General features: G+C 43.5%; 1 protein-coding gene across 7 annotated transcripts in view; it reads left to right on the forward strand.

Annotated features, from left to right (window-relative positions):
* The window catches only part of SCHIP1 (schwannomin interacting protein 1), a 394,604-nt gene that overhangs the window by 342,533 nt on the left and 33,843 nt on the right, over positions 1-18,228 (forward strand). Inside the window, exon 1 of one of the 7 annotated variants that reach the window (XM_053390398.1) lies at positions 4,736-5,011. The exons of the other annotated variants lie outside the window; for them this stretch is intronic. Within the exon in view, the coding sequence (XP_053246373.1) occupies positions 4,982-5,011 (30 nt within the window). The 5' untranslated portion in view covers positions 4,736-4,981. Of the gene's footprint in view, positions 1-4,735; positions 5,012-18,228 lie in introns of those variants that run through there. 7 annotated transcript variants of the gene reach the window in all.

Here is an 18,228-nt window from a genome sequence, read left to right on the forward strand (position 1 = left end):
TCAGCAGAGAGATAATTTTGTCATAAATGGGGACTGAGCCAGTGACCGTCCGGCTGGTCTCTGTTCCAGTACAATGGTACTGTGGCTTCACACTTCAAAACTACCATCTTGAAGCGGAGAAAAGTACAAGAAACTTGTTTTGTTTTCATTAGCCACTAGCTGGCAGGGTTTCGCGGTCAGCAAAGAACACGAGGATTCGCCATTTCTGAGCACAATGTTGTTTTCTTCTGTAAAATCAGTATCTTGTGTTGCCCAAGCCAGTTCCTTAGATTTCTAGGTGTACTGGTAGACTGGACCCCAGATGGAGACTGTTCATTTGTATCAGAAGCCTTTGCTTCATACACTTTGAGACTCAGCCATGGTCTCCCTTTAAGATCTGAATGCAAATGGATGTTTCTACAGTTCACTGCTGGATTGGGTCCTGAGTGCAACCCATTTAAACTGGCTTGCCACATTCTTCTGTAGCATGAAATAAGAAGAAAACCCCCATCCTGCAGGGATCGCCAGAAAAGAAATTAGCTGTTATGTGAATGGCTGTCTTTCCTACTTTGCACCTTGCCACACCATTGCTGTATCCTGAAAAGATAAAAGTAACACTTGTCAGAAATTTGTTAGGTGTGAAACAGCTCTGAGTCACTGTCACTTCAGTTGTTGATGAGCCAGCGATGTAAGAAGTGAGAAATTCTATCATGATTTAAAAAAAAACAAAAAACAAAAAGTACCTATATTTGGCATGAAAGCATTACGTAATATGAGCCTGAAGAAAAAGCACTGGAGAAGTTATTCTCACACTGTGATCTTCTGCCTTGTTTTTAATAGATTTTTACCTCAGCCTTTGCGTGGGCGGATGGGAGTTTTAGTCCAAAATACAGTGGTACCTTAGTTCTCAAACTTAATCCATTCCAGAAATGCATTCCAAAACCAAAGCGTTCCAAAACCAAGGCGCGCTTTCCCATAGAAAGTAATGCAAAATGGATTAATCTGTTCCAGACTTTTAAAAACAACCCCTAAAACAGCAATTAAACATGAATTTTACCATCTAACAAGACCATTGATCCATAAAATGAAAGCAGTAAACAATGTACTGGGTTCCACACAGTCACAAAAACAAAACAAAACTAGGTAAAGGGAAAAGTACCCCTGACCGCTAGGTCCAGTCGTGGACGACTCTGGGGTTGCGGCGCTCATCTCGCTCTATAGGCTGAGGGAGCCGGCATTTGTCCACAGACAGCTTCTGGGTCATGTGGGCAGCATGACTAAGCCACTTCTGGCGAACCAGAGCAGAGCACGGAAATGCCTTTTACCTTCCCACTGGAGCAGTACCCATTTATCTACTTGCACTTTGACATGCTTTTGAACTGATAGGTTGGCAGGAGCAGGGAGTGAACAATGGGGGCTCACCCCTTGCAGGGATTCGAACCACCGCCCTTCTGATCAGCAAGCCCTAGACCACAGTGCCACCTGCGTCCCTAAAAACAAAACTAAAAAGCCGCAAAAACACAAAATAAATAGCAAAGACAGACAGACCTCAGCGTAACACTCAAAACGGAACTGTGGCACTCAAAACAGAAGTGTAACACTCAGAACGGAGCACGTTCAGCTTCCAAAGAAAGCTCTCAAACATCTGGGTTTGCAGTGTTTGGGTTCCAAGTTGTTTGAGTACCAAGGTGTTTGAGAACCAAGGTGCCACTGTATATGGAGGGCACCAGGTTGGTGAAGGCAGTTTAACAGTGATATAGCAGAAATTAAGTATAGTTAAAGAACAAATTAGATCTTTCTCTTGTAAATAAAACAAGCCTTCTCATGCACAGTTGAAAGAAACAGAGTTTGTCAACAAAATAAATATGGAAAACTTGCTGTTTTTGCTTCCTGTTCCTCCAAACCAAACAAGATACTTCACCTGCTATGTGTACTCCAGGCAATTTCCTTTCCTGGGAAACAGTTGTCTCACTTCCTTGCACAGTTCTGTATTTAATATATAATTTCAGGCTACTTTCAGAGACCAAGGCATGGATTCCACTGGCATGACCTCTTCTCTTCTAACTGCACAGCACAGCTTCTGCTTAATGGGCACTTAAGAGAGGAACCGTTTGTGAGGTCTTTGGCTTTAAGGGAGAGGAGCAGAAACACCTGGGAAGCAAATATTTAATCCTGCAGATTGCTTTACAGGCAGAACCTCAGTTTACCACTTGTGGGCTTTCCAGGGTCATCCTGCAAAGAGAGGATCCTGCAAGCTCTCCTTATGTTCTTATGTGTACCAGTCCCACAGATTTCAGTTGAACTCAGTTCTAGCAGAATTTGGGGTGGACTGCTGCTCTCGGTTTAGCATGCTTAGGTGCATTGACCAGAATGCAAAGAATGGTTACAGCAAAGCACCCATGCTTCATTACTGATGAGTAATCTGTCTCCCCTTTGCCCTTGCCAAATAGCCATTGCCTTGCTTGAGGGAAATGAGGAAAGGTGTCCAAGAGGCTACATGCAGCAACAGCAGAGAGGCCCATTTAGGATGTAACACTAAACTATGGTTTAGCACACTGGTGGCTAACCTGCAGCACACTGGATGTTGTTGGGCAGCAGTTTGCATCCGCCCCAGCAAGCACGACCAGCAGTCAGGGATGGAGTCCAGCACTGCTGGGCACTACAGTAGACCCTCTGGATACAAACTTAATTCGTTCCAGGAATTCATCCGCAACCTGAAAAGTCCGTATCCAGAGGCACCGCTTCTGTGCACACACGTGGTGCAATAGAGTTCTTCTGTGCATGGGCGCATGGCGAAACCTGGAAGTATACACTTCCGGGTTTGCCGTGTTCACAACCCGACGTTTATGTATCCGGAGGGATAGGTAAGTACAGTCATACCTCGGAATGAATATGCAGTGGGAGAAACAAGCTGTATTGGGCTGGCAGTTTCACCCTGGTGCCTTGAAGGCCCAGGCCCAATCCAACTCATTCCTCCAGGCGTAGCGGTGGAAGGAGTCCCAGCGCCACCAGCACCCAGCATGCTGAGGGAGGGACAAGCTCCATCATCTACCAGCTCGTTCTTCCCTCGGTTTGAGGGCCAGAGCACAATGGCGTCTTCACCCAAGCAGTATATTGCAGGTGGAACCACTGCCACTCCTGAGTCAGGAGCGGTGGCGGCAGTTTCACCTGAGATATACCACCAGGTGAAGACACCATTGAGCCCTGGCCCTCAAACTAGTATCAATACATGGCCCAGGCCTAGATTCCAGCAACATCTGAAGGTCCACAGGTTAGTCATCCCTGGTTTAGCATTGTATGCATGAGCAACAACAAACCTCATGCCCATGCACTCTCACCTCCTTTGGCACAACCAGAGGGGTGGGGTATGGGATTGGAAGCTTTAACACTTGCTTTTAAACTAACTGCTTTGTTTATGCCTGAACGCAGTTCAACTCTGGTTTGATTGTTTGAACAAACTGGAGTTCAAGTTAACCAGAGTTCTCTGAGTTTGGATGTAACAAGAAACACTGGTTAGTTTGGGAGCAGAAGCTAAAGCCTTTCTCAACCTGTGGGTCCCCAGATGATGTTGAACTACAATTCCCATCACCCCTAGTTAGCAAGGCCAGAGCTCAGGGATGATGGCAGTTGTAGTCCAACAACATCTGGGGACCCACAGATTGAGAACCGCTGAAAGCTTCTACTTTCCCTGTGGTTATGCCAGAAAAGCAGGAGCGGAGGACTATATGAGCGTGAAGCCCACAGAAGCACATGCGCATAGTGTTTACACATGGTTTAAATTTACTTCCAAACTGGTCCTGTGAGCTTGGTAATGCCTGGTTCCTACTTCTCTGTTGACCCATTGTGTTGAAGTTTATTTGGTGGACTGTGTGTGCTGCAGAGACATCTGGGTCCATTCTGATCTCTGGGTCAAGGTACTTCTGTTTTTTTCTTTTTCTCTTTTTGAACACACATGTGCAGCTGGTCTTTTCTGAGCAAACAAAATATAATTGGGATAGGAGATAGCTCCTTTTTTTAGGAGCCAACATTAATTTTGCGTTAAAGAAGCTAACAAAATGACACCAACAAGGATATGAAATTTAAGGATGAATTTGAAACTGCATGCGTAACTGAATTAATAGCATTGCACCCTATAATTGCTGCAGGTCAGACATGAAAAGAGGTTGTCAAAAATTCAATCATGTTTTTCAGATATTAGTAATAACCCCGCCCCCACCCCAGCACATACTACTATGTCTTACTGAGTGATTTAATGTCTTGGATATTTCTTAGTAAAAATACATGATCTTTCTGCAGAGAGAAATACCAGGAGGTTTTGTTTTGCATCTGGAAAGGTTGTTCATTATCATAATATTTGTCTGAATGTGTTCTTTTATCTGTGTATTTCTTTTTAAAGATAGGGTTATGTATTTTGATGCTTTATTTTTAAAAAGGTTACTTTCTCTTTAAGCTCCTAGTACAGAGTCAAATATTGTCTTATGTGCTTTGTCAGAAAAAATGACTGCACGGAGAACAGGGCTGGCGGTTCAAGGCAATCTATTGATCTATCTTTCTGCATTCCCTTTTCTCTTTAATGAGGACTAGAATGTTTCCACATCAGTTAACCGCCTCCATAAAGCACCAGAAGGTCACACCAGCATCACACTCGTCTTTTTTTCTTTGTGTCTATAATATAATTGGCTGATTGTGCTGGTGATGAGTGAGCTCGCCTCCCCCCCACCCCCACCCCACCCCCCGCAATTCCCCCAGAGCAGTCTTGGCTACATGTTATTAAACCTCATTGCTCGTTCCCTGAGGAGAACAGCTCTGCTGCGCTCCTCGCTAGCAAAGCCAGTGCCATTGCGCAGGTTGAAACGGCAGAAACAGCATCCATTTTAATCTGCGGGAAGCCTCTCGGTTTACAAGGGCGTTCTTTTCTCCTTCAGATGCTGTAAAAATTAACTGTGCAGCTTCTGTAAACATTCTTGGCTCTCGGTGTCTGGTTTCTGTATGATGCACTGAGATGGTACACCAGGAAAACTGTTCGTATCAGGTAAGAATTAAAAGCTCTTCTGCCATAATCGGCATCATCCCTTTTAGAAGAGAGGAGGTTAGAGGCCTGCCTTTTTTTACTTGTTTTTTATTTCGATGCAGCAGGTTGCTTCCTTTCAGCTTATGTAAAATTGGGTCACCTTTCTAAATGGAAGGATTTCTGGGCTGCTGTTTTGTTGGCGTTCTCTTTTCAGGGCTACTATTAACAGGCACAATGAGGAAGCCGACAAATAATCCTTACTTTGCTTTTAAGATAGCAGGTTGTTAAGCAGCTATTGCCAAGTCTCTGTGTGTCCCTCTTTTTACAGGGAAGGAAAGCAGCTCCGTATATCAAATGATAAGGCTCCACTTCAAAAACAGCTTTTTATCTGCATTATACAGATTTAAAAACAAAACAAAACAACAGTATAGGTTTTGGTTTGTGCCATTTAGTGGATGACGATACTGTGGGGAGGATGTTAGGGAAAGATGGTCAACTGAATAATTGTCATTAAAATACGTGTAGTAATCTGAATGTAGTCTGAATGTTAAATTATACTTGTGAGCACAATTGGTGTGGGCATGTTTTGACTGTGATGAGGTGTAAGAATTTACATGTCTGATGCATGTAGCTCAGTCTATGTTTGTTGTTTGTAGTCTCAAAGAATCCAGATACTATGTTTTGTAGCCAGCACATCATTTAGCATGCTACCTCTCGAAATATTGCTTCCTTGTTTCCTGAAAGGTGCTTCTTTTTGGAGGGATTTGTTTTTCAAATGCTTTACATTTATTGTATGCATGGACACGCCGAGAAGCAAAATATTAGTTGTGTAGATTTCGAGCTGCTTTGAGAAATAGATTTCACCCATCTTATATCTTCGCACGCCACCTTTACATGACTGGCTTCCTATCCCAGTAGAAGTGATTCATTTAGATTCTGGCTTGATTGCTGTGGTTGGTGGTGCATTAGTGGGGATATACCATTTTAAATCTACAGTTAAAAGAATATTTAATGCCAAACGAAACACAGAAAGTTGCACTGGTGTCAGTCCTAACCCAGTCTATGTTTGGAACGAAGTCCTTTTCATAGGCTCAACTCCAATCTTTAGCACATATATTTCAACTCCCACCTTCTAAAATTTATTGAACTTGATCCAGACTAAATTAGTCACGCTTTTGTCCCATTGAAATCAACAGGGTGATGGAGAACTTAATTCCCATTGATTACAGTGGGGCTAGAGCGTGACTAACTTAGTCTGGATTCAGCCTATTTTATTTTTTGCACAGCACGTAATCAGGAATAAAATAAAGGTGTAGAGGAGCCGAATATACTGAATTTGCAAGTTGTTTACAGAAAAGTGCAAGTGTTGTAGGGAAAGGGATGAACCAAGATGGAGAGGGAAAGTCTCTGTAGGGAACAGCATGTTTAGTCTCTGTGTTCCTACACATAATGAAGGTAGAAGTGCAAAAATAGGAACCAAGTAATGCGGAGCTGTAGCTTTTTTAAATTCTGTTTAAATAGTTTTAGGATAACTGCTCCCCCCCAAAAAAAAATCTTTCCACTTGCATTTTCTCCCATTTTTGGATTTCTGCACATTTTAGCCCATGTTCTGCTTAGTCAATAGCACCACTTTGGCTTGACACCTCCTGGCATTTTAATAAATAGCCCAGTTGCTGCGTCACAAAGAATGCCCCACAGCCACATTTTGTAATCTGGTAGGGGTCAAAGGTTGCCCATTGTTCCCTTTGAAATGGAAGTCGCTTCTTTGGCAACCGTGATTAAGAGAAGGGTACACTGAACACCATCAAGAACGGCTTCTGATATTGGGATGGTCTGCTCTTTGACACATCTGTGCATTTTATGTATGTGTTTGATCATAACCCATCTCCGCTGTGGTGGCACTTGCTGAGTTCTGCATATGAACCTGGGAAATCTTTGCAAAACAAAATTGTTGCCTTTAAAAGAAAAGTGGGGCAGGGAAGGTGTCTTGTGTAAAATACCTTGTTAGGGTGACACAGTTCACCAAAAGCGAAAAAAACCCAAAAGCAACAAACCCATTAACCTGGAGGTTGCATTTTTAATCCATCTGTGATGTGGAATCCAGGGTTTTAGCATCACACTGGAAGCTATAAATGATTAGATTTCAGCAGGCCTGGCCATAAGGGCAGCTTCTCTCAGCGGGGGATGGGAAAATGTCAGGAGCTGCTGCTGCCGCTGTCACAAGTGCCATCTGTGGTTAAATAATAAATGCCTTGTTTTGCATCATACTGTAAGCCAGATCAGAGCTTTTTTTCCATTGCCCTTAGCAGAGAATATCTGTATCCTGTTAAAGTGTAACACACACTACTTTTCAGAGATATGCTGTTTAAATATTGGAGCCCCTTTCTCCTTTAATTTAGAAGAAAAGATTAATAAGGGCCTTCCCACATAATATCATTTGCCACCTAATGTTGTGCTTGCTGCTGAGTATATACTTGTCAAGGAACTGCAGCCAATCATGGCTCTCTGTGCATACCTGTATGGTACTGTTACTAACATGCTTGATCTTTTATGTGCCTTGCTATGACTAGTGTCTGACTAAGACATACTTTGAGCAGATGCATTGAAATTGGTGAGCTTTAGACAATCATGACTAACTTAAATCTGTCGATTTCATTGGGCCTATTCTGATGTCATAGGCTGCGTACACATCATGGGTGATACTCACCATTGTGCCAAGGAGATAGTTCCATCTGGGAAGCAGAAATGTTTGCACTAATGGAACAACCTCTCCTTCCCCCCCCCCATGTGCTATTCTGGGGGACCTTCCAGCCCTCCTGAGCAGAATTGAGGAGGAAACAAGGGGAAGTCCTCTTGAGCTATCAAGACTTATTGCACTGACTTCCACTAGCGCCACAGCTTACTCGAATCTGGCTCTATAACTTTCATGTACATTGGAAGCACAGTTCACCCCCTCAAAGAATTATGGGCACTGTAGTTTAAGGGTTGCTGGAATTGTAACTCTGTGAGGGGTAAACTGCAGTGCCCACAATTCTTTGAGGGGGTGAAACCCAGGTGTGCAAGCTTTAAGAAACAACCCGTAATGAGTGACTGACCCTGAGATTGAAAGGTGATATGAAATATTCACAAAATTATGAGCAGTTGGGAGAGGATACTGGAACTAATGGTCTCCAAGCAAAAGTGTTGGCAGATCAGGGCAAACAGAATGTGTTTAATGGGCATAGAGGATCCTTCTTAGGTGTAGAAGCAGCTTTTAAAAAATAGAGACAGTTTTGTATGTGTAAGGTGAGTGAATAGGCATGGTTTTGTTGCCACTGAATGTGAGACCAGTGTGGTGTAGTAGTTAAAGCGTTGGACTAGGGCCTAGGAGAGCCCAGGGTTCATATCCCCATGCAACCACGAGGCAAAAGAGAACCACGTATACCACCCACAGTTCATTGGAGGAAATGTAGGACATCAATGTATTAAAAAATAAACACAAATTCTGGCTACAAATGTGAATTTTGTGCACTATCAATGATAAACCATGTAGTTACATTTTTTAAAGCCCCACTAGCATCTTAGCTTGGACAGCTTACAGAACGGAACCTGAGGAAGAGGTTGGAAGGTAAAGACTAGCTCAGTTATCAGTGGATCTATGGGCTGCATTTGGGATACACTGGGAGCAAGACTGGTTCTTTGCCCTGGATAATGGGGTCACCGGAGGTAGCATTCACAGCCTGGTGATTTCCTGAACACACTCCTTTGTTAGATTTATATCCTGCTTTTCTGTCTTGATGGAACTGAGAACAAAGGTCCATAGTGTCCCCAGATGCTTTTCCATCCAGGCAGCAATCCAACCCAGGAGACCTGCTTAGTTTCAGCATAGTGGCTGCATCATGTGTCTCCTGATTGTGCCTAGGGACGATTTGCTTACTCCTCTGGGGGAGGAAAAAAGAAGAGCCAGATCAGATCAAAGAATCAAAGTCCAGCTTCGTGTTTCCAGCAGTGACCCGCCAGATGCCTCTGGGGAGCCCAGAAGCAGGACTTGAAGGCACCAGCCTTCGCCTGGTGTGTCCCAGAGGTTGTCAGCCGAGAGATTCCATTTTAATTGACAGGCTGGTCATCTGTGAATTTGTTTAATCCTTTTTATAACCATCCAAGCCACCTGCCACCATCTCATCATATGGTGGTGAATTCTATAACTTAATTATGTGCAGTGTGAAGAAGCACTTTCTTTCGTCTGTCCTCAGTTTACTACCGATCAGTTTCAGTGGGTGACTCCTAATTGTTTCTCCTCTTTATCCATACCTTCCTTAATTTTTAGGAGCATCCCTTTCAGGGATGTTCATCTGGCACCATCTGTGTGGTCTTTTCAGCAGCAAGCAAACTGGGCCTTTTAAATGATTCATGCAGTCTGGGCCTCTTGTTTTTTAAGCATGTGTTTTGATTTCAGGGGTGCTGTGGCTTGTGGCAGGTCTGATGGACGGGGTACAAATAATAATAATGTTGTTGTTGTTGAATTCAGGTACTGTTGGGGCTGTATTTGATGCTGCAAATATGCCCACGCTACTGACTTCCATGCATGCAACCCCTCCAGGGGCCCCCCTCCAAGCGCACACTGAAAACAAGCACCAGGGAGTTGAGAGGGCCAGAGGATTTGGAGGGCATGTGGACAAGGGAGAAGAACAAGAAGTCCAATTGTTCAAGTCAGGAGGCTTTGATTTCCCCCTAAAAATAAAATAAAAGGTTTTACTATTTCTTGGGTAGTCACAACCAATTCAGAACCCATCAGTATATATGTGATATTGAACAGAGCTCTATTCAGGCATTCATCATAATTGCACAATTACCATCCCATAATAAGGGGAAGATGTGCTTTTTTCATAGAAATCATAGAATCATAGAGTTGGAAGAGACCACAAGGGCCATCGAGTCCAACCCCCTGCCAAGCAGGAAACACCATCAGAGCACTCCTGACATATGGTTGTCAAGCCTCTGCTTAAAGACCTCCAAAGAAGGAGACTCCACCACACTCCTTGGCAGCAAATTCCACTGTCAAACAGCTCTTACAGTCAGGAAGTTCTTCCTAATGTTTAGGTGGAATCTTCTTTCTTGTAGAAATCTTCTTTCTTGTAGAATCTTTCTTTCTTTCTTTCTTTTTTGTCACTTCTCAAATTGTATCCCCTGCTGTCCTCATGTTTTGGGGAAGAGGGGAACTATCTTTACATGCAAAGGCTCTTCATGATCAGGCTGCTAAATCATGTCAAGAATCTACATTTGTAGAGAAGACTGCCCTCTGAAGACCTCCCCTGAAGACCCAGTAGACACAGTCCAGTTATCCCCCTAACACAATGCTAATTGCATGAGCATGAACTCCGGATGCCATAGGTATTCACCAGCCTGCTGCCCTCTGCCAGGTTTGGACTACAACTCCCATCAGCCCCAGCCAGCACAGCTAGAGGGCAACAGGTTGCCTAGCATAGGAGTTTAGTCAGGAGACTTTGGTGAAGCAATTCATCCAAAGCTTTTTGAGAGCCCTGGTCTTGAGGGCAATTCTGCAAAGCCTGGAAGCCAGGTTCTGAGTGGCCCATATTTCCACCAATAGGAGTCCCTTTGGGGTTGGACCTATGAGTGCTCTGAACACAGATGCTGTCACCCTTCCCTGAAATCTGTAGGTTCTGCCTTCCCACACAAATCTCACTCATCCTAATGACCAGGATTCTTCCACTTTAATTTGACTCAGGGCAACTTCCCATGAATGTGAACATTTTAAATGAACACTGTATCTACCCTTGCCAAAGACCATAGGTTTATGTTATGTTCATTTCTGAATACAATGTATTAGAAGCCATTAATGGCTAAAGGAAACACTAAAAGGTTTATATATCTACTGTTGCAGAACTGTTCTGGGGGAGGAAAGTCTTATTTAGGTCATCAGTTTGAATCTCTTCCCAGATCAATGGTGACACACAAAATTAGATCATTATTAATACAGAATTTTCATAACCTCCACACATTTATTAATGTAGAATATCCTACTGGGTCCCTGGTTCTCTGCTTAAAATTACTGGGTGCATTTTCTATACATTAATCCACGCTAAATGAACTCTTAATAATTATTATCTCCCACTTCTAACTCTGAACTGCTTAGATGGTGGTTACCAGCACAGATGCATCATTTGTCTGAAGCATGATTCTGCAGTCGTGAGAGTCAGAATGACTTGCTCACAAATAACTGGCTTCGGACTGTGGGAGCTTCGCAAATGGGTTGCCTTGTCAGTTCCAGAAACAACCTGAAATGTTCCCTTTGCTTTGGAGGGGAAGCTGACGGTGTTACATATAAGTTTCATATCGATGCTGATTTTAGAGCTTAACATATTGTTTTTCCAAAAACAAAATAATATCTGGGATAAATTGGAAGTTTCCCTAGAAGCCTCTAGGAGTTCCACAACTATGTTTACCTATAGATCTGGCAATAATATACACAAAGCACATCAAAACACAGAAGGAATATATATATATATATATATATATATATATATATATATATATATAGTATATTGTTTTGATTCCTCTAGGAAAACATCCCCTTCTCCAAAAAAATGTTTGCTCAGCCAGAGGCAGATCAAGCTCCATAGCAGGTCCAGGGTTTGGGGCTGTGTTAGCCAAATCTTTTGTTGATCTGGCTGTCCAGTAGTTACAGTAGCAGCAGGAGGTTTCAGGCTATTTTGATTACTCAGATAGCTTTGGACAAGTGAACTGAATTTCCAGGATGTCATTTGGGTGGGGAAAAGTTGTTCCTGTGTCCAGGGCTCCTGCATTCTACCTCTCCTATGCAAGTTTTTAAAGTTTGGTGTATGGGTTCGCCCCCCGCCCTCCCCAGTCTTTGCAACTATTTTGTGCTTCCTTTCCTACTCTTTCTTTTAAAATGTCCAAAGCTACTGTCAGGAAGCCATGATTTTGGCTTAGGCAAATGCCTTTTTTTAAACATTCAGTAGGTTTATAGCAGGCATAGGCAAACTCGATCCTCCAGATGTTTTGGGACTACAACTCCCAGCATCCCTAGCTAACAGGACCAGTGGTCAGGGATGATGGGAAATGTAGTCCCAAAACATCTGGAGGGCCAAGTTTGCCTATGCCTGGTTTATAGATTTCCATTCATAATCTATGCTGGAAAAATATTTGTCTAATTCATTGTTGCCATCATAAGATTTTAGACACCTGGTGTGACCAGGCAGTCTGATCTAAACATTGGTCGAAGCAGGCATCTCCAAGCTTTTGGACACATCTTCAAATTGAAGAGAAGGTTATGAACACTGTGCACACGCTATAACCATGTACATGCATGCACACTCTTCCCCACCCTTTCCCAGCTAGCATTTAGGCTTGAAAAAGTGTTTCGGTTCTTTTCCAAGACAGGTGCTTGGGGCGGGGGGTAACCGTCTGGGAGAGTGCAACCCATGTGTTAAAGGAAATATGTTCAACACGTTTTTTAGAGAAAAGACCCAGAAAATTCTCACCAACAAGCTGTTTTCACAGGCTAAAATTACACGTGCTATTTCCAGGATACACACACACACCCCCAAAAAAAGAAGAAGAAGGAAAAGGATGACAGTGACTTGAAAGCAGCATATGTGAATTTATACATATACATGCAGACAGGGGAATAGTTGCTGTATTTTAAAAAGAAATACAATACATGTCACCATTGGAAGGGACCATCAGAATCATGTATAGTCTAGTCCTCTGTAATGCAGGAACCTTTCACCCAACGTGGGGCTCAAACCCATGAACCTGAGATTAAGAGTCTCATGCTCTACCAACTGTGCTTCATCAACAGTGGGGAAAGACTACAACCAGGTGATATGTGTGCCTGCCCACCAGTCCTGAAAGACCTACATTGGCTACCAGTACTTTTCTGAGCAGGTGAGGGATGCAGGTGGCGCTGTGGGTTAAACCACAGAGCCTAGGACTTATCGATCAGAAGGTCAGCGGTTCGAATCCCCGCGACGGAGTGAGCTCCCATTGCTCGGTCCCTGCTCCTGCCAACCTAGCAGTTCGCAAGCATGTCAAAGCCATAGCTGTCAACTTCCAGATTTGAAAATAAGGGACCAGCAGCCTCAAAAAATAAGGGATCAGCAGCCAAAATAAGGGATTTTTCGGGCACAGGTATGTTCAACTTCTGAGCCTCTCCAAGCCAAAGGCAGAAAGCCCAGCCAGCAGCCAAACAAAGCCTCAAGCGGTGGTTCCCACAGCGCAGCAACCCGGCAAAGGGGATGCAGCAAGGAAAACCACCGTCACCTCTCCCGCTGGGAAGCGCTGAGCAAAGGCGAGTCCCCAGGCAACACGGCCAATTTGATCGGCACAAGGCATGCAAGCTCCACCCCCCAGTCATTCTTAGACTCCTTATTGGGCGAGCAACGCAGCCAAGCAACACAGTTGGAGCCTCCATCCTCCCTGGCCGGCAGGGAGGGAGGGAGAGGAGCTGCTTCCTTTGAAACCCGGGAAATTTAAGGGACATCATCAATAAGGGACAGCAGCGGGACATGGCACTGGGATAAGGGACTTTCCCGCCAAATAAGGGACAGTTGACAGCTATGGTCAAAGTGCAAGTAGATAAATAGGTACCGCTCCGGCGGGAAGGTAAACGGCATTTCCATGCGCTGCTCTGGTTCGCCAGAAGCGGCTTAGTCATGCTGGCCACATGACCTGGAAGCTGTACGCCGGCTCCCTCAGCCAATAAAGCGAGATGAGCGCTGCAACCCGAGTCGGCCACGACTGGACCTAATGGTCAGGGGTCCCTTTTCCTTTACCTTTACTTTTCTGAGCACAATTCAGAGTGTTGTTGACCTTTACTGCTTCAGTCCTATATACCTGAAGGAGCATCTCCACCCGCGTCGGCCAGCTCTGAGGGCCTTCTGGTAGTCCCCTCATTGTGAGAAGTGAAGTTGCAGGGAACCAGGCAGAGGGCCTTCTTGGTAGTGGAATGCCTTTCCATCAGATGTCAAAGAGATAAACAATCATATGATTTTTCACAGACATCTGAAGGCGGTCCTATTTCAGGAAGCTTTTAATGTCTCATGTTTGGGTGTGTTCCTTTATATTTTGTTGGAAGCCACCCAGAGTGGCTGGGGCGACCCAGTCAGATGGGTGGGGTACAAGCAATATATTATTATTACTACTACTATGTTCATTTTTCACATGCATCTGAATTTCTTCATTCTCCCTCTGATCTCATGGGTTATGAGGAATATGTATAGGAGGATCCTTTGATTCCCAAATATAATCTGTACTATTTTACATTTACTTTGTAAGGGTCTTGCTACTTCTCCTATACTTACTGTAGTCAGGCAACATGTAGCATTAGTGAGCAGTACTGTACAGTATTTTTCTGTGGTTGTGCAAGATGGTTTTAATGTCCTTACTAAGTTGTCAGCAGCACATACATAAAAGATGAATTTGCTTGTAATGCAGGCATATTTAATTCTGACTCATTTTTCACTCCCACGGAGAAATGGAAAAAAAGCTTGCATCCCACTAACAGTGCCATTGTGGCGTTCAGGAAAAGGGAGCATGTGAGTATTTTGAAAAGCTGTGAATGACGTGTGAACATTTTGTTGCAATTTAAAGTTCACAGCTGTAAAACTAACAAACCTGCCTTGTAAATCTGCACCCCTGTAAATGAATGGGTTTTTCTTTTGTTCAACTGATAATTGGCTTATAGGTATAAGTCAATGTTATGGGGAGGGGAGATAGAATGGGGGGGAGGAAGAATTAATTTTAGCAACACTAGGAAATGACACGCTGAGTCAGCTGTGAGGATGGGAGCCATAAAAAAGTAAAGCATATTAACATAATTCCTACGTGCAGAAAAGTAATTACATAGAAGCCTACTAGGAAAATAATTGAATTTAGCTGGCCCAATATATTAATGCATGCCTTCTGTTAAACTTTTGAATAGTGCGTATTAGAGAGATCTTTTAAATAGCCTTGCCTTTTTAGAGTTGCTAGTAAATGTGTTGTAGGGTCAAATCTTTTATGGGTATTTTATGGGAGATTTAGAGGGAGGATTTTAAAGGCAGTTCTATAATCTCATAATCTTATAGTATACATTTCACACCAGTTCTTGTTTCATTGGGGTGGGTCACCCAAATTGTCTTCCTTAATGCTTCCTCCCTTAGAAATTTAGGCACTTATCCAATTCCAAAGCACTTACACGTAGATACGAGTAGTCTCATCATCCTAAGTGCTTTTGTGGGAGGAAAGTGAAATGTAATAGCCTACATTTGCGAAAAGGCCTTGGGAAGTTCTGATGTCATTATGGAGTCCAGACAAAAAAGATGATTCACCTTGTTGCTGAAAATACTATTGATAAAGCAATGTAGCCATCCACAACTGCAGGTTGTAATACCTTAAATTTCTGTTGTTGTAGTACAGGCAAGTCCAACCACAAGTAGCCTGAGATCTACCATCCAAAATCAAAAACTGGCAGTGACCAACCACACTCTCCCATTGTCATTCTTCAGCTTAAACACATTATATTTGGCTGAGCTTATGATAAAAATACTAACAAATGATAATCGCTTCCATAAAACCTGAAAAGTTCATCATAAATCAATATATTTTTAAAAATACATACCTTGCATACTTGTAATAGCATAAGAAAATAACATTGAGGACAGGGTCCTACATAATCATAGAATCATAGAATCATAGAGTTGGAAGAGACCACAAGGGCCATCGAGTTTAACCCCCTGCCAAGCAGGAAACACCATCAGAGCACTCCTGACATATGGTTGTCAAGCCTCTGCTTAAAGACCTCCAAAAAAGGAGACTCCACCACACTCCTTGGCAGCAAATTCCACTGTCGAACAGCTCTTACTGTCAGGAAGTTCTTCCTAATGTTTAGGTGGAATCTTCTTTCTTGTAGTTTGGATCCATTGCTCCATGTCCGCTTCTCTGGAGCAGCAGAAAACAACCTTTGTCCCTCCTCTATGTGACATCCTTTTATATATTTGAACATGGCTATCATATCACCCCTTAACCTCCTCTTCTCCAGGCTAAACATGCCCAGCTCCCTTAGCCGTTCCTCATAAGGCATCATTTCCAGGCCTTTGACCATTTTGGTTGCCCTCCTCTGGACACGTTCCAGTTTGTCAGTGTCCTTCTTGAACTGTGGTGCCCAGAACTGGACACAGTACTCCAGGTGAGGTCTGACCAGAGCAGAATACAGTGGCACTATTACTTCCCTTGATCTAGATGCTATACTCCTATTGATGCAGCCCAGAATTGCATTGGCTTTTTTAGCTGCCGCGTCACACTGTTGGCTCATGTCAAGTTTGTGGTCAACCAAGACTCCTAGATCCTTTTCACATGTACTGCTCTCAAGCCAGGTGTCACCCATCTTGTATTTGTGCCTCTCATTTCTTTTGCCCAAGTGCAATACTTTACATTTCTCCCTGTTAAAATTCATCTTGTTTGTTTTGGCCCAGTTCTCTAATCTGTCAAGGTCGTTTTGAAGTGTGATCCTGTCCTCTGGGGTGTTAGCCACCCCTCCCAGTTTGGTGTCATCTGCAAATTTGATCAGGATGCCCTTGAGTCCATCATCCAAGTCGTTGATAAAGATGTTGAATAAGACCGGGCCCAAGACAGAACCCTGTGGCACCCCACTAGTCACTCTTCTCCAGAATGAAGAGGAACCATTGATGAGCACCCTTTGGGTTTGGTCAGTCAGCCAGTTACAAATCCACTGAGTGGTAGCATAGTCAAGACCGCATTTTACCAGCTTCTTTACAAGAATATCATGGGGCACCTTGTCAAATGCCTTGCTGAAATCAAGGTAGGCTACATCCACTGCGTTCCCTTCATCTACCAGGCTTGTAATTCTGTCAAAAAACGAGATCAGAACATGATGCACGGATTGTTCTTCATTAAAGCTCATGCCACAACAAATGTGTTATGTCTTTAAAGTATCCCAAGACTCTTTGCTGTTTTTCAAATGAGTGAGGGGCACTTGTCAACCACAGCAGTTTCCCCCATAGTTTGAAACAGAAATTGGGTAAACTGAACTGCAGAGTTGACAGCCTTCAAGCACCACCTTAAGAACTGGATGAAACCTGTAGAAGCCCTTTCCCCTGGATCCAACCCACCCCTTCCTTTTGAGTAAACGTAAACCAGCCCTTTCTCTCTCTGAGGAGCCAGTGTGCAGGACTGCACACACACACACACACACACACACACACACACACCTCTCCCCGTGTGGGTGAGTTGGCAGCCGCTAGGAAGGGTCCCCCACTCCCTCGTGCGTGTTTACTTGGGAGTAAAGCCTCAGTGGTCGGTTTACATCCAGCATGGAGGGGAGGCGGCAAGGCAGTCCTCTCCTCTGGGCTGGCTCCTGGAATGTCTAGCACCATCTCTCTCTCACCCAAACCAGCCCTTTCTCTCAAGGAGCCAGCACGCATGGCTTCTATCCACGTGTTGGACGCTGCTGTAGTAGGACCTTAAGAGTCAGAAAGTCCAGAGATAGAAGCATTTTCCTTCATTGGTTACACACGTATTCTGTATTATTTTAGAAGCTTTTCCTTTGTTGGATATGCAGGTTTGACTGATTAAATGCCAGCAACATGGTGAGACAATGGCAAGCCTTGGGTTCATGTACTTCCCATCCCTGCAGCCACAAAGCTGAGTTTGGGTGTGGGTTTTCCCCCCATAATGGCTTTCTAACCTACTTTTTAGGGCATTTATCCTCCCAAGGTGGATTACATCAAACCAATACAGTACAAAATGAAATTTCCAAGATTTGAAATAACAGCAAAAGCAATGTTTAAACAGTTATTTTCAAACAACCACAAAAGCTCCTGATTGCAGACCAGGGGAAAAAACACCTGCATTTAGGACTTTTCTGAAGAGTAAGAGAACTGGTGGTGGTGGTGTGTGGAATACACATTTTTGTGTGCAGAGGGCATTTCTGAGATTCAAAACCGCTACGTTTTTTATTAGCTTCAACTTGTAGTTTCATCTGACCACAATCAGCTGTGTTTCATTTTAACTATACCGTAGTTTGAAACAGACAACGTCTTATAATGGGTCGTAAAACTTAACAAATCTTAACCAACCACAGTTAAGATTAACATCATTACCTGAAACCTAAACTTTGTTTAAACTGCAGTCAATAAAAAAAAAAGGAAAGGAAATTTTCTGTAGCAGCTTGTTCCTGAGGGAGAACATGCAACCCTAAGGCAAGCCTTAGATTAATA

Source organism: Podarcis raffonei, chromosome 5, assembly GCF_027172205.1.
Source record: "Podarcis raffonei isolate rPodRaf1 chromosome 5, rPodRaf1.pri, whole genome shotgun sequence".
Taxonomy (NCBI): Eukaryota; Metazoa; Chordata; class Lepidosauria; order Squamata; family Lacertidae; genus Podarcis; species Podarcis raffonei.